We start from the raw sequence: 16,841 nt of genomic DNA, 5'->3' as shown, positions 1-16,841 counted from the left end.
TAAAATTTCTGGCTTCTCAAAACAGACTGTCAGTTGTCATTTACACCAATCACAAGGGAGAAGGGAAGCCTCAGTGATATTCGGGGAGATTGACACAACCTTCTGCACTAACCAATACAACTACTTACACAGATGAACTAGTAAAACTGCTACTTGGGTTTCTTTTTTTTTTTTGGTTTTTCGAGACAGGGTTTCTCTGTGTAGCCCTGGCTGTCCTGGAACTCCCTCTGTAGACCAGGCTGGCCTTGAACTCAGAAATCCGCCTGCCTCTGCCTCCCGAGTGCTGGGATTAAAGGCGTGCGCCACCACACCCGGCTCTACTTGGGTTTCTTATACTAAGTGTTCCTTTACAACTCACCTAATACAGACATATATACAGATACCTTTGTATTGAATGAACAAAATCATCCCATATATAATTGCAGGATGGTTTTTAGCTCAGTAAATGATGTCATAACTTCTAGTTTTTCTAGGTAAATTCTTGTCTTAAATTGTTTCATGGTTGTGGAAGATGCCATAGAGATGGCTTGGTTGGCAGGTAAGAGTACTTGGCTGCCCTTCAATTCCCAGCACCCATATATATGTCAGCTCACAATTGTGTAAAGAAAATCTCTTATAAGCATCACCTGTCAATAAAAAGGCTGATGGCCAGCCAATGAACTAAGGCAGGAAATAAGAGGTGGGACACTGGCAGGAAGAGAGAGGATTCTGGGAAATAGTGAGAGTGTAAAAGAGAGATTTAAGGAGGAGAGGGCCCTGAGGAGATCAACATAAACCAGAAGGTAGATGAATTCAGAGAGACACTGAGGAGACACACAGGCAGACGCAGGCTGGGACTGAAGAAAAGGTAACTTACCACATGGTAAACATAGAATAGTTTAAATGGGTTAAGTAAATTAAGAGTTAGTCATGGAATGAGCTAAAGCTTATGGTCTAGATGTTTAATAATAAACAATTAGTCTCAGAGTCATCATTGAAGGAACTGAGGCTGAGAAGGAAAAATGAATTTAAGAAAATGTTCTTACACAACTGTTTGTACCACCAATCTCAGGCAATCCAACTCCCTCTTCAGGCCACTGTATGTACATGATATACAGATGTGTATGTACATACATAAAGACACGCAAAACACCCATGCACATAAAATAAAATTTAAAATGTAAAAAAATGTTCCTAAGGATCAAGAGGTTGATAGGTGGGTAAAGTGCTTGCCTCATCATGAAGAAGTGAGTCTGGCTCCACAGCACGCACATAAAATAGTCAGGCATGGTATCTGTGAACATCCACAACTCCAGCACTGGGGAAACAGAGACTGGCACATGTTGGAGGCTTACTTTCCAGGCAGTCTAACCTGAACAACAGAATCCAGTTTCCGTTAAAGACCCTGTCTACAAGACTAAGATGGAGCACACTCTAGGAAACACCTGATGTTAGTCTCTGGCCTCCACATGTGTGTACATGGACAAGCACATCCAAAAATGTACACCCACCTAAACCAAACATACACAAAAATAACGCAATAGTCTTCAAACGGTGTGAGAAGAAATCTGGATTGGGAACCAAAAGACTGAGCCACATTCTGATCATGCATGTAATAAACACAATGGCTTGCCTGGGCAAGTACCCAACTAAAACACCAGCTTCCTCTTTGGCAAAATGAGGAGCCTGGTCTATCTTCAGTTTAGAAAAGGTTAATAGTCATCTCAGCAGGCATGGTGGTGCCCACCTGTAATCCCAACAGACAGAAGGGTGCAGAATCCAAAGTGTGAGTGAGCCAGACCGGGATACACACTGAGAAAGAGGAGAGAGACCCCTTTAAGATATCTAAGTTATCTATAATAGTATAACAATAACAAATACATACCAGCTGGAATACAAAAAGTGAATTCAAATGTAACTGTCCTAGCAGATCACAAATGCATGCACAAACTCAGTATTACATCATTCTTTTCGCTCAAGAATTCACTCTGCTAGGGTGTCTGACTATACAGACATATTGGGCCCTCTAATGGCCATAGATAGTAAAGCTAAACTTTGGAGGAGTAGCCAGTCAGATATATTTTTGTAATGCTGGGGGGGGGGGGGGGAGACAAAAAGGACGATGTTTTCCCCAAGTAAGAAATGTACACAGCCTCGGGCACAGGCAACATGAAGGTCAAGCTCAATGGAACACTCACCATTGGCACCATGTGGTGATGGCCAAGGAGGCCAGAGAGGAAAACCTCTTCATCTTTGGTATGTGGGTAGAAGATGTTGAGGCCCTGGACCAGAAAGGGTACAATGCCAGAGAATTCTATGAGCACCTGCCTGAGCTGAGGCAGGCTGTGCATCAGATCAGCAGTGGCTTCTTTTCTCCCAAAGATCCAGACTGCTTCAAGGATTTGGCTAACATGCTGATGTACCATTCAAGGTACTTGCAGACTATGAAGCCTACATCCAATGCCAGGCCCAAGTGAACCATCTATACCGAAATTCCAAGTAGTGGACTGAAAAGGTGATCAGGAATATAGGCTGCTCTGGCAAGTTCTCCAGTGACCAAACCATCACTGAATACACCCAGGAGATCTGGGGTGTAGACCCCTCTGACCTGCCTATCCCACCCCCAACCTCCCCAAGGACTAATTAATTATCCCACACAGTGAGACCAGTGGCTTGTTTAGCTGACCGTGCCCTTGCCAGTCTTCAGGCACTGCAAGCAACTGCTGGTCCCTGCTATCCGAAGTGCTATGTGTCCAGGAAGGATCATGGGAATGGTTTTGAGGACCTAGATAAGGAAGGAGACGTGGCATCCTCCTTGTTTCTTACAGAAGAACTCTTGCAGAGTTCACAGCACAGATGGGCAGAGATGGTCCCCACAGCTTCAGCCCATCATCATCCCCAGAGGCCGAGCAGGGAGGGAGTGGAGCTGAGCCCCTGAAATCCTACACATAGCTGAGTGAGCTTAAGCCTTTACTTTGGGGTGTGAATAGGGATCTGCAATGAAGCCAGTATTCCTATGTTCTGCTAGTACCTGGGTCACCAGCTGTAGGGTACAGCCAACCCCAGTGTGTGGTCTTGTTTGGTCTGCTGAGTGGAACCTTTGCTTCAGGCTTCATGTTCACAGCTTTCTGTCCTTTGCCCTTGACTGTACTGAGTATGTGGGTGGTTGATCCATATAGGCCATGGCTCTTAGCCATCTGTGGAAGCCTGTGGGTGTCGAGTAGAACCCTGAACCCCTGGAGAGGAGCACTGAAGAGAGAGAGAGACCTTTATCCCATAACTGAGGCCTTGGTTGAGGACTGGCAATTTTATAGAGGGTTGGCTTAGTTTTTTGCTTTTCAACAGGAAATAACACTTCATGAGGAACTGAAACTAGCTAAGCCTTCCTTTTTAGCAAGTAAACCTTGTACTTAGTGTGGATATTTCTGCTAGGCTGATGACTCAGCTGCTAGCCCTGCAGAGGGCCCAGTGTCCACTCCACTACAGCAGCAGAGTGAGGAAGACCCACTACAGGAGCCTTGCTCCTCGAGGGCAGAATCTGCATTAAGTACTGCCCAAAGGAAGTGCGTTGTCATAGAAACTATATAAAACTGTTCTTCCAGAGGCTTCATCACCTTGCACTGCTCTATCTGGTCGAGGGTGGGCAGGAGAGAACCCCTTACTCTCCTCACTATGGGTGCATTCGCTGGGAAGTATCTTTTCAGGACTCAATTCACCGGAGCCACTGTAGTAGCTTGTGGGGGTGGGTGGGCAGGTTCTAGGGCCAGTCATCTGCTGCCCTGTGCATGAGGTCCCTTGAAGCCACAATACATGATCACCTTTCTACTACTTGCTGTTACCTTCTTGTATGAGAAATGGATTAAACTTCTATGCCTATGGCAAAAAAAAAAAGAAGTGTACACAGTTGTATGTGACTTTGATTAGGCATGTAAGTGACCTATGTACAACACCCTCTTAAGAAACTAGAACCACCAGGCAGTGGTGTCACACGCCTTTAATCCCACCACTTGGGAGGCAGAGGCAGGCAGATTTCTGAATTCGAGGCCAGTCTGGTCTACAGAGTGAGTTCCAGGACAGCCAGGGCTACACAGAGAAACCCTGTCTCGAAAAACCAAAAAGAAGAAGAAGAAAAGAAAGAAAGAAAAAAAGAAAAAAGAGAAAGAAAGAAAGAAAGAAAGAAAGAAAGAAAGAAAGAAAGAAAGAAAAGAAAGGAAAGAGAAAGGAAAGGAAAGGAAAGGAAAGAAGAAAAGAAAAAAGAAAAGAAAAGAAAGGAAAGGAAAAGAAAAGAAAAGAAGCTGGAACCAAATAGATTAAACCTTCTACCCCTTCCAGTGGAGACACAGAAAAGGCAAGTGTGCAGAGTGGGAAAGATGGTTTCAATCTATAAAACTAGGCAGTAGTTAGGAAATTCAACACATAACACAGGCTTTAAAATAAGCATTCTTTTTAAATTCGTATACATAGGAATGGGCTTTGTTATGAGGCGTTCACAAACATTTTCTTCTTGATCCTCTCCCTGTCCCGTCCTCTGCTGGTACCTTTCCATTTCCCTCTCATCCTTTCATGTCACATGTATTCTGCTATCCTTTGTTCTTCTCTTTTCTCCTTCCCCAACTCTCTCTCTTAAGACTTCTCCTCCTATTGGTCCCCTTTCCAGTTTCAGCACACATACACACAAATTAAAACCAGGAATCTGCCTATGAGACATAACAAACAGTTTTGAATTGATAATAAAAACATGAACAAGTGCATATAAAAAACAAACTAACATACATACAAGCAAATCACAAACATTGAAATCGAAAGCATGGGGGAAAGCTGGTGTACTGGCTATTTTTGTGTCAACTTGACACAGCTGAGTTATCACAGAGAAAGGAGCTTCAGTTGAGGAAATGCCTCCATGAGATCCAACTGTAAGGCATTTTCTCAATTAGTGATCAAGGGGGAAAGGCCCCTGTGGGTGGGACCATCCCTGGGCTGGTAGTCTTGGGTTCTATAAGAGAGTAGGCTGAGCAAGCCAGGCAACGCAAGCCAGTAAAGAACATCCCTCCATGGCCTCTGCACCAGCTCCTGCTTTCTGACCTGCTTGAGTTCCAGTCCTGCAACCTGTGGTGATCAACAGCAGTATGGAAGTGTAAGCCGAATAAACCCTTTCCTCCCCAACTTGCTTCTTGGTCATGATGTTTGTGCAGGAATAGAAACCCTGACTAAGACAGCTAGATATCACTGATCAATGAAGAAATGAAAACTGACATTTCGCCACTATGTGATTTATAATCCATTAGACTGGAAGATGTTATCAGACATCAACTTTAGTCAACTATTTCACCCAGCTTTTGTTCACTACCTTTATGCAGAAAGGGTTGGGCTGATATTTTGCTATTTCTTGCTGCTATTGTGTTTCTTCATTACTCTCCCACTTAAGAATGGCAACTGCTAGTGGCTAGAGAGATGACTCAACTGTTAAGAGCAATTGCTGTTCTTTCAGAGGGCCTGTACGGGCAGCTTACAAGCATCCGAGAAGCAACTACAGCTCCCTCTTCTGGCCAGTGTGGGCACCTGCACATAGACGTAAATGTCTTGTTTATATGCAAATATCTTTTTAAATTGTCCCTTATAGTTACAAAGAACATAATTTCAAAATCTAAATGCCCAAAACTACATAATACAACACTGAATTAACCTTAGTGGAAACTGCCCCTCGGCTCAGTGCTATTTTAAGTAGAGAGGTAATAGTGAAGATAAGACCGGAAGGAGGAGGGTCTTCATTTCTTCATCTTTAGACTCCTCCCAGTCAAGGTGCTTGCCTCTGATCACACCTTTGTTGACCTTCCTGGGATGGGTGGCACCTGTCGTGGAATGAATTACATCTCTTTTAAAAAGAGGGGACTTGGAGTTCTGACCTCTCTCAGGTCTTTCAAAATGTGGCCTTTTGCCAGCGCAGAAGGGGGAGTATCAATAAACAAGTTAAATTATGTCCTCGGGGTGGATTTGTAAAGTCTATTAATACTTGGGAAGCAGATGTATTGCACAGGTGAATAGATTTGTAAGCAATTTCCCCAGTATATCTTATCCACAAGCATTGAAGGCTGTACTTACTGTTTGTGAAATTAATTCTTAAGAGCACACAGATTTAACATGATTTAAACACAACAGGCATCAGTCTCGTTTGCTAATCCCATCTGTCTCCTAAAAGCTTAGATGCAAATCCTCTTGTTCTAATCATTACAAAGCTCCAGCCTCAGGAAAAATAATGTGTCCAACATTTCTAAAAGGATAATTATACATTATTTCATTTCCCTTCTTTATTAAATTATGGTGTGGTCCACTCACTACAGCAGCCAATCCCCTTAACGACCCAGCCATCCCTCCAGCTCCTTCTCTTGGATTTTCTTAAAGGGAAAACTTTGAAGACAGAACATTACCCCTCTTCTGTGAAGACAGGGCTAAATCTTGAACCCAACTGATCATTTATAGAAACAAATTAATCCTGTTAATCTATGCCAGTTTGAGATGACCACCATACCGAACCAAAACTGAAGCAATGATCAGCCTAGACCAGGACTGCTTAATTATGCATACTTTTTAGCCGACTCCCTACTCGATGCCCCAGTTTGTCCACTAGTTAAACGTAAAGGTGCCAGGAGTGGTAGTACATGCCTTTAATCCCACACTGTGTAGGCTGAGGCAGATAGATCTCTGTGAGTTCGAGGCCAGCCTATCTACATAGTGAGTTCTAGAACAGCCAGAACTACATAGAGATTTTGTCTCAAATAAATAAATAAATCGCTTAAAGCTCATATCAGGGCCATGAAGATGATCTTGAATGGTCATTGGAGTCCATCATTTGTTATTCCAAATGAAGCTACCTTAAATGAATGGCTTTTCAAGGTTACTTTCTTTTAATTAGCATATTAAGGACAGGTGGGACTGCAGAGATGGCTCAGCGGTTAAGAGCACTGACTGCTCTTCCAGAGGTTCTGAGTTCAAATCCCAGAAACCACATGGTAGCTCACAACCATCTGTAATGAGATCTGATGCCTTCTTCTGGTGTGTCTGAGGACAACTACAGTGTACTTATATATAATAAATAAATAAATCTTTTTTTTAATTATAAAAGTAAAAGGACAGGGGATCGAACCAAGCTGGTTGGGAATGCCCAAGCCAGTGCTTTTACCTTGAAAACTTCAGCTACAGCTCTTTTGATAGATTTGTCAAGACCAAACTCAGAAAGCGCACAGTAAATAAGCCAATGACAAATCAATAGCATCTTTCTATGTCCCTAGAGAAGAGACATAAATGTACGGAAAGTTAAGGGAACAACTTCTTACAAAACCTCGGGCTTTCACAGCTTTCTACACCAAGGAGAAAACCCAGAGCTGTCACTAAACAGAAAAAAAAAAAAAAACTGAGAAGACTCTGGCGGAAACTTGAAACACCTCGGGCGTGGCTTGGCGTGTGGGACCTTTAACCCGCAGATAACCTGCTCCAGAACCAGGTGCTGGGCTCAAGTTTCCGCTACTTCCGTCCGGTCTCTATAAAAGGTGGGACAGAATGACGTCACTTCCTGTCTTGTGTCCGCCGGCCGGCAAAGCTCTGAACTGGGAAAAGCCACTGTTGTGGTTGAGAGAAACCTGACCCGGCAGCACACGCGTGGCCATGTGGAGGCTGCTGACGCGCGCCCCCGCGCCGCTCCTGCGGATGCACTTTTCAGGTCAGAAAACCTGTTTCATCTTTCAAAAAGGCATTTCCCTGATCTTCCTCCCCACATTCCAGAGTCTATGCTTACTTCCATAGGTCCTGCGCTTTCCTTACTTCTTCCACCTCCACTATGCGGAGGCCTAGGTCCTGGTCATGTGCGGGAGACGGTGCTCCGTGAGCCTAGTTGCTTCCTTGGAAGCCCATTTAGTGGAACTCGTACCCCCGTGCTTCTAGACACCTCTGTCTGGAGTGATCAGAGTGTAACAGTAATGGATTGATTTGTCATTGTAGATTCTTGGGCAGCCCTTCCCACCAGAGCTGGTCTGAAGACGCTCCTCCCAGTTCCAACTTTTGAAGGTGAGTACCTGTCATTTCCACTTATTTTTCTCGATGCCTTTTGCATCGAAGGTGTGTTTGTGCTCCCTCCCTCCGTTGAGTGATTCAACAAATATATGTAAGGAAGGCAAACTGCAGCGAAGCCCCTCGATGTTGCAAAGCAAATAACGATTGGGCTAGTTCCCAGGCATCCTACCACTGATGTGTGGCCCATGATCTACCCAGTCAGCACTAACTGGGCATTTATCAGATTTTTTTATCTCCTAAATAATAGTACAGATATGCAGACACTTAGCAATAGTAACCAGTCCTGTACATCTAACTTTTTAATGAACTAAAATCTCCAAAACTGCAAATGGCTTGGACATCTGAGGGTCTTCGGCACAGAACTGTTAAACTACTGTGTGGGCTGGAGCAATGGTTCAGCAGTTAATAACACTTGTTGCTCTTGCAGAGAACCCAGGTTCAATTCTCAGAACCCACAAGATGGTTCATAACCATCTGGGACTCCAGCTTCAGGGGTTCCTACATCCTCTTCTGCACATTAATACATGCAGACAAAACACTCCTAACATTTTTAATAAATAAGGTGCTGTGTGTGCTTAGACGTGCATACTGACTTGCAGATGTAAGAACGTATTACCAGGTCTCACAGTAGCTGCCCATAGTGAGGGGAGAGTAGCTTTTGTGAACAGCAACTTTATTATTCCATTGATGATCTGATGGCCCTTTGAGGCTTCCTGTTTTGTTTATTCTATCATGGAGCCATTCTTTCTCATATTTAATTTTTTTTATGAGTCACAGTTGTTTTCCCCAGGATGTCATATAGAGGATAAAGATGTTAAAATACTGACAAGAAAAATCCTACTTTGTAAGTTTACCAAGAAAAATACAACAGAAGGGTTTTTTGTTTGTTTTGTTTTAATGGTATAGTATTCTGTCCCTCCATTGCAATCTAGAGGAGCAGTGAGTTTTGGTTTGTTGTTGTTGTTTTTTAAGAACATGCTTCTGGCTTTGATGTTTTAACTGAAGTTCCTCCTCTTTAAAGTAGAGATTAGAATACCACCTGCCCAATTATGTTTCCTGGCCTAGCTGAAAATTATGTATACTCCTGTTTTCAATTCTTTTTATTTTTAATTGCCTTTTATTTGTTTTGTATGCATGTACTTGTGTGGGTGCATATGTCTCAAGGCATATATGTGGAGGTCAGTGACTACTTATGGGAGTCAGTTCTCTCCTTCCACCACGTGGGCCCTAAGGCTCCAACCCAGATGGGCAAGCAGTGCTTTTTACCAGTTGGGACGTCTCATGGGCCCCTTGTTTTCAATTTCTAATACTTCACTTTGCATTCCCCCCATTTGTTTACTGTTGAAGCCCTAAAAAAATATAAAGGTTACCAGGCATTGTGACAGCACTCAGTAGAGCACTTCCTGCAGGTTTGAGGTTACACAGTGATCATATGACACCCATTAAGACTGTCTCAACCCTCTGCATACATGTTGTGGGTGTATAGCGAAGTCTTCATGTGGGACTCCTAACAGGGGGCTGTCTCTGACTCTTTTGACAGTTTTTGGGACCCTTTTCCTCATCTTGGGTTGCCCCATCCAGCCTTAATACGACAGGAGGTGCCTAGTCTTACTGCAACTTGATACACCACGTTTGGTTGATATTCATGGGAGGCCTACCCTTTTCTGAATAGAAACAGGAGTGAGTAGATTGGGATGGGGGAAGAGGGGAGACTGCAGTTGGGATGTTTTTTTAAAAAAAGAGAGTCTCAAAATACCAAAGCTGCTTTAACAGTGAATGAAGTAATAATTGAGAACAGTCCCTACAAATAGGGACTGAACATACAGTGGGGGTAATAAGTGAATTTGGCTGAGAAACATTTGTGTAAGCATTGTTATAGCTGAAAGAGTCCAGTATCACTAGAAACATCCAGAGGCAAATGGTTAACCGCTGGAATTATTACTCATTAGGCCCTCTGCGTCGTGCACCTTCACTTATTCTTGATTGTCTTTGCTCCTGCTAGATGTCTCCATCCCTGAAAGGTCCAAGCTTAAATTTGTTGAAAGAGTCCCACTTGTGCCAAAAGTAAGAAGAGAACCTAAAAATTTGAAGGACATACGGGGGCCTTCAACTGAAGCCACTGACTTTACAGAAGGCAATTTTGCAATTTTGGTGAGTGACAAAAGAGATTAACAAAGTTTTCTTCTCTTTGAGTTGATTCTAGTCTCTTCCTCCATATTAGAACTGCCACACCTACATCCACATTCCAATTGCTCTTTAAATAGATATAGAACTAGGCTACTGGGTTCCCAAGGAAACATGAGTTATATATTTTTCTACAGTGTAGGATTGAAAACACAGGAGTCCCATACTAGATGCTTGAGAGTTTGCACTGAATTCTGTCTATAAGCCCTGTGATAATGTGTCAAAGGATCCAATAACCTAGTGGCCAACAAGCAGGTAGCCTATACAACAGGTATTCACTGAACAGGTAGATGGTTCAGATCCATGTGAAAGTGTGTTAACAAAAATCTAGCAAGGTTAGATTTTTATCTTGCTATTTCAAAAAACATTTAGTTGAAATTAGAAGTTGTTTACAGCAGGATGTTCACTTACTATTTCAGATGGGTTGGAACTATAGAGGCGGTAAGGTTGCTGTAAAAGCAAAGAGCAAAGGCGCTATGTCAGTTCCCCAGTTATAACAAGATCTTTTCAAGCCTCTGGTAAAAATGAAGTATGTGTGGTTGAGAATTAGAACACCTGCTTCATACTGTTTCTATGCAGTGGTTTCTGTAAAGAGTAATGTTAGTGCCATGGGTGGCTATGTGCTAGCAGTTCTGGCAGCCAGAGTGATGGTTGAAAAGCCTTCTTCCCTGACCTGCACTGTACCCTTGAGTGCTGCTGCTGACCTCTCAGAACCTTATGCCCACTCTGCATTCCTACCCTACCCCAGCTACACTGGTTCTACTTAAACTACCAAGCCCTTTGTTGTGTCAGGGCATTTACATCAATGTTTCTCCACCTGGGACTGTCCTCTTCTGACTGGTTCTTAGGATTCTCTCCTCAGCTTTCAGTGTCATATCTGTAAAAAGTCCTCCCTGGGTTCTCCATGGGAGTGATTTCATCCTTGCTGTCTTTTATTACTGTAGCCTAGGTGTTTCCTCCATATTACTAATTACAACTTAAAGCCAGTTACTATAAAAGAGGCGGCATGATAATAGACGCCATACTTTCTAAATCCCCCTGTGTTCTAATTTTTCTGTTCATTTTTAGGCACTTGGCGGTGGTTATCTCCACTGGGGCCATTTTGAAATGATGCGCTTGACAATTAACCGCTTTATGGATCCCAAGAACATGTTTGCCATCTGGCGAGTGCCAGCCCCTTTCAAGCCCATCACTCGCAAAGGTGTTGGGCAGCGCATGGGGGGAGGTAAAGGTGCCATCGATCACTATGTGACACCTGTGAAGACTGGCTGCCTCGTAGTAGAGATGGGTGGACGGTGTGAATTTGAAGAGGTAAAGGGTATCCTGAACCAAGTTGCTCACAAGTTACCCTTTCCGGCAAAGGCTGTGAGCCGTAAGACTCTAGAGAGGATGCACCAAAATCAAAAAGAAAGAGAACTTAACAACCAAAACCCCTGGACCTTTGAGCACATAGCCACTGCCAACATGTTTGGCATACGGAAATTCCTGAGCCCATATGACTTGACGCAGAAAGGGCGATACTGGGGCAAATTCTACATGCCCAAGCGTGTGTAGTGAAAGCACAAGGAACATGTGCTCAGCCTCCTGAGTGACAATCTGCACCTTTACTGTCCTGAGGGTCTTTGCTGGTTCTTGGATCTTAACTAAGCACATGAGTGAGTGACTTCTGAAAAACTGTGTCACCTAGTTGATTCTAATTAAAGTTTGAATGTAACCTTAGGGTACAACTTCTCTTTGGTCAGTTTCAGTTGCTTACAGGACTAAGGACAGTTTGATAGCCAGCTGTCCCAGCACTCAGGAGGCAAAGATGGGTGGATCTCATTTGTGTTCAAGGCCAGTCACATCTACAAGCAAGATCCTGTCTCAAAACACAAACAAACAAACAAACCTGGCATATCTCCAGAGCTGAAATTTGTCTTTGCATGTTCACAGCTTTGGAAATGTAATATGTACACTACCTAGTCTAGGACATTTTGCTTATTACAAATGTATTTTTTGGAGTAATTCAAGGATAAAAACAACAGTACAACTAGTACCCAACAACTAGTGGGTTCAACAGAGATTTATTAATGCCCAGCTGCCCATCTTCTATCAGTCTCAGAAGGGAGAACATGGAATATGACAAGGAATTTAGCAAGAGAACTAATAACAAAAGGTGAGACCCTTTCGGTGCTTCCTAGATCTGACGCCAGCTAAGGAGGGGCATTTGGCTCTCTGTCCCTTTAGGAGCACACACACACACACACACACACACACACACACTGCTGGGTAATTGAGGGTCCCATGTGATCCAAAACTTCATGGTGCCAGCTTCATTTATCCGTAACAAGAGTAATCAGTTTTTCTGGGGGAACCAGCATTCAAGTAAGTTAACACTTACTTTCAAAAGTTAGACCCAGATTTTCATTTATTTTTAATGAATATAAAATGTAATAGTCTCTAAGTAAATTATTTTTAAAGTGGAACACAGTGACACTTGAGTTAGAAATGTGTTTGGACCAGTTTCTTGCACATTTCACTGACCTGCAGCCTCTTCTACCACAGACCTGGTGAGGGCTGAAGCAGCAGCCTCGTTCCACTTTATCCCCTCAGCTTCCTTCCATTGTTCCAGATAACATGGTGTGCTGGTTTGGGAGCTGGGTCATAGTATAAACTTCTTTCTTTTGTTGGAGGAATGAATTTATTGAATGAACCACCATCCTGAGACCAACCATCATCTCTGACAAATGAGAGTACTGATAGAAATTTATACCACCAATAGAAAGCCAGCTTCTACATAACCACCATCCCTCAAAACAGAACACTAACAGGTATGGTAATAGGAGTGTTGCCATATTTTTCTATATGCCTCCAATTAATAAAAAATCATGTTCCCAATGATACCTTAAAGAGTTAAAAGCCAAGCTCAAAGACTCATCCATGAATGAAATCAAAGCTTGACTATAAGTAAGCAGACATCTGAAAATGGCAGGCACTGTGTGCTAAGCAGTAGGGACATGGTAGTGTTGTGTCTATCCTTAAACAATCTATGAATTAAAAACTATTCTTGGACCCTGAAAGAAGGAGCAGACATGTGGTTGGTTAAGAATGCGACCTAGAAGAGCCATTAGAGTAAAAGTAGGGAGTACCATGATCTGAGAGACAGCCTCACTGAGTTCAGTTATGACCCTGTTGAGCATGTTATAATGCCTGTCTCTTCACCACCATCCTGGCCTTCAGGCTGTGTGTGTTGTACTCTAAACAGGGACCCATTACGCTTCTCTACCATGCAGGCCTGCCCTTTAAGGGCCATCTAAACCAACTGTATATTGCCATGCTCCCTGTTCCTTCATCCCTATCTCTTTCAATTCTACATTTTCATTAATTTGGTCAAATCTGTCATAACATTTAATAAACAGTTGATTGGTGCCCTGTGTTGTAAGTTTCCTAATGAAAAGAGACATAGCTGAGGAAGACTGAAGGGAGACATGATGGCACCACGGACGTGGAAGAGTGGAGATGCCCGTTGAGATCCCATCTGTAAAAGCAGAACGAAGTAAGAGAAAATGGAAAGAAAAATCATATATTACACATCATGGTGTTCATGGCCAGGATGCCGTCCGTAACCTCTTCTCTGCAGGGTATGAAACTACTCTCAAAACTGCACGAGCTTGTACTAACCTTGGAAGCAGGGGGTTTTAAGGCAAGTCCGATGCAAAAATTAATTCTATTAACCATTTCCAGGTACAAGGGCTCAAGATTTTACAACAGGGATGGACATCCCTCACTGTTGAGAAACATGATACTGCCAGGCTCAGTCACGAGGCAGACTGCTACCTTGCCTCACTAACCACCTACTCCCAATAGTTCTTCACCTACTTCTCTCCAAAACATCCCTTTTCCTTGGTTTTCTCCAAAATTCAGCTATTCCTATACCCAGTCCTCACCCACTCCTTATTGTGCATCTTGGTGACACCCAGAGCACCCAGAATACAAGTGTGTCAAGTAAGTGACAGCAGAGCTGGCCCTCCCCAGAAAGCTTACCTTTTTCAGGCAAATATGCCCCCAATGGTAGAAGCCAAGATGATGGCAAGGATAATACAGCAGATCATGATCATGATCTTCTTCTGCTCATCACAAGGAGAGAGAAATACATGAGAAACGACATCACTGTGCAGATACACACTTTGACAAAAAGGAGACAGATGGGGCCAGACGTGGAGGGACAGAAGGGACAGGGAATGCAGAAGGAAAACGGATGGATCTGGCTTGTGTAGAGAATGTTTCCAGGTTAGACACTTAGAATCAGACCATGATGTGAGTGTCCTCTCTGCCTTCTGAATAGCATTCTAACAGATATTTCTAGAGCAAGTGACAATTGCTTCTGCGGCACCAAAAGTTACCACATGGTGGCACCAAATCACCAAAACATTGCAGAAAGATGGCCCCAGAGCTGTTTTACAATCAGTATAAAGTCATTTATTTTTAAATTAGCAATAAAATCAAGTTTACATTTAAAAAATTACAAACAGCAAAAGCCCTTCACATGTGGCATTTCAAACTTTCAGCTGGCCTGAAGGAGGAGAGAAAAGGCCTGCACTAAGGGTCGTTTCCCCTCCTAGCTGGAGTCAGTCCTGCCAGACATCACAGCCAAAGGGAGGAAGGCATCCCTGCGGCTCCGTCTTGAATGCTGGGTGACTGAAGAGGAGCCTTTACAAAGAAAGGTCATAGGCAGTGCCTAGACTAGATTACTACTCATTTATCCCATAGAAACATTAAATTGGGGGGTTATTTACCCAAAATCCGGGATAGTGGCAGGGACCACTGGGTTGCATTCACTAACAACGATTTCCAGGCTATTGCCTCCATGATAAGAATTACAGGAGACAAAAGAAAGCAGGAAGAACTGCTCTAGAGCCTCCCAATTCTTCCTCCAGACAGAAACATCACATGGATAGTGTAAATAACCTCAGACAGTTGTGAGATGTTCTCTGGACAACCCTCTTGTAAGCAGCAGATGGAGGCAAATATTACACACTATCTGCTATGCAGAAAACTTCAATGGGAACCAATTTAGTCCTTACTCCAAAGGTCTCATTTGATTCCCATATCAGCAGCCATCCAGAAAACAAGCTTGATGGCAAGGGGGAAAAAAAAAATCACATTTCTACAGTGATTCACTTGAGGTAAGCATATATTCCCTAGCTGATTTTAGCTGTTTACCTTTTATCTTTTTTTTTTTTTTTTTTTTTTGAGGTCATAGTATCTTCTAGTTTTCCTACTTCCTGAGAGGCAGACAATTATGTACATATCTCTCACATACATAATTACAAAAGTACACCTGGAACACATAAATGACTGACATTTCCAGAGCCTGAGACTGTAGCACCTTGTTCCTGGAACAGTTTTAAATCCCTGGTTCTGTTTGGCCTCAAAGTAATGTCTTCACAAAGAGCAATTATCTAACAGTGACTAGCCAGCAAATTCTATAACCTTACTCTTTGCCAATGGTAGCTTCAGAAGACCTGTCACCCTGGTCCCTCTAAATAAACAAGAGTGAATATAGAGAAAAACCAGTGTGGCCCACAATGAAGTTAGAGCTTAATTAAAAGGTAAATTTCAAATAAGCCAACTTGTAAGACCAAAATGGCATCTATTAGTCTTTCATGTTTCCAGGACATCACACAACAAACTAAGGATTGGCATCCTGCCAGCTAGGGACTCTGTTCCAAGCCACATTACTGCTAAACTTGGAATTCCTCTACTTTGTTAGTTATTCTCCTACAAAGCATATTCCAGGAGAATACTCCATGAGGTAGAAATACAGTGCCTTGGCTTGTCTCACGGGGATTGTCCAAGGCACAAAGCATAACCTACACACCAACACACAGGGTTGCTTCACAGGGTCCAGAAGAGGGTACTGCAGCTGCTAGGGTGGGAGGTGGTTCTGATGAGAACTCAGGACTGCATCAGGTAGGTTAGATTCTTCTGGGGGTAGATTGTTTGCTGAGCCAGGTCCAAGGATGCTTATGAGGAAATAAAGTAACAGGTACCCCCTCATGCTCACGAAGGCCTTTCAAACTCTGTTCCCGTCTGGAGACAAGAGTGGTCAGGCCAAGCTGGAGTGAAATCTGGTTCTAAGAAAGGTGGGGAGAGGGGAAGCTGATGTTAACAATGTTAAGGAACAAGGGGAATTAGCCACAAACCCCAAATGTGGAGATCAAAGATCAGAAATGCCTATGAAAAGGAGCATGCAGCAGTCAACACTAATTGACATAGCCCAGAGACAAACCCAGGGCTGGACATGTGAAATAAAATTATGCTGCTATTGTGGTAGAACTAATAAAACCTCTAGGTAAGTGTTTCTCAGCCTTCTTGATGCTTTGACCCTTTAATACAGTTCCTCATGTCATGGTGACCCCCAACCATAAAGTTATTTTCACTGCTATTTCATAACTAATTTTACTCCTAGGTGCCAATCAACCTTGCTTTTACTAGGGAATATTGAACAGTGTGCCATAAGTCACAACTTAATGTTACATGATCTGGTTAGTCAACTAAAAATAATATTGTTAGCCTCTTCAAAAATGAGTCTTTTACATCCTGAATTCTTGACATTAGGAACAAGGGTTGAG

The 16,841-nt window shown here is 43.0% G+C and overlaps 2 protein-coding genes across 5 annotated transcripts in view; one reads left to right on the top strand and one right to left on the bottom strand.

Annotated features, from left to right (window-relative positions):
* The first annotated feature begins 7,536 nt into the window (after positions 1-7,536).
* Positions 7,537-11,946, top strand: Mrpl16 (mitochondrial ribosomal protein L16). Its single transcript, XM_021151487.2, has 4 exons — positions 7,537-7,693; positions 7,972-8,037; positions 10,046-10,194; positions 11,296-11,946. Exons 1-4 carry the CDS (start codon positions 7,639-7,641, stop codon positions 11,779-11,781), a joined length of 756 nt encoding a protein of 251 aa, XP_021007146.1. The 5' UTR covers positions 7,537-7,638; the 3' UTR covers positions 11,782-11,946.
* Positions 11,947-12,121: 175 nt separating this feature from the next.
* Stx3 (syntaxin 3) overlaps positions 12,122-16,841 on the bottom strand; it is a 43,264-nt gene continuing 38,544 nt past the window's right edge. For 2 of the 4 annotated variants that reach the window (XM_021151484.2, XM_085834183.1), the window contains 2 exons: positions 14,251-14,333; positions 12,122-13,744 (listed from right to left, as the gene is read on the bottom strand). In XM_021151484.2, coding sequence (XP_021007143.1) covers positions 14,256-14,333 — 78 coding nt within the window. In that variant the 3' untranslated portion in view covers positions 12,122-13,744; positions 14,251-14,255. Of the gene's footprint in view, positions 13,745-14,250; positions 14,334-15,430; positions 16,344-16,841 lie in introns of those variants that run through there. The other 2 variants (XM_029472575.2, XM_021151483.3) reach the window with 2 other exon arrangements.

Source organism: Mus caroli, unplaced genomic scaffold (genome assembly GCF_978045245.1).
Source record: "Mus caroli unplaced genomic scaffold, Mus_caroli_1 scaffold_20, whole genome shotgun sequence".
Lineage (NCBI taxonomy): Eukaryota > Metazoa > Chordata > Mammalia > Rodentia > Muridae > Mus > Mus caroli.
Note: the sequence above shows the minus strand (reverse complement) of the source record. Positions and strands in the feature narration are given on the sequence as shown.

Coding starts and splice junctions, on each gene's coding strand:
- Mrpl16 (XM_021151487.2), top strand. CDS start 7,639: ATGTGGAGGCTGCTGACGCGCGCCCCCGCGCCGCTCCTGCGGATGCAC. Junction 8,038..10,045: donor CCCAGTTCCAACTTTTGAAG/GTGAGTACCTGT, acceptor TGCTCCTGCTAG/ATGTCTCCATCCCTGAAAGG. Junction 10,195..11,295: donor AAGGCAATTTTGCAATTTTG/GTGAGTGACAAA, acceptor GTTCATTTTTAG/GCACTTGGCGGTGGTTATCT.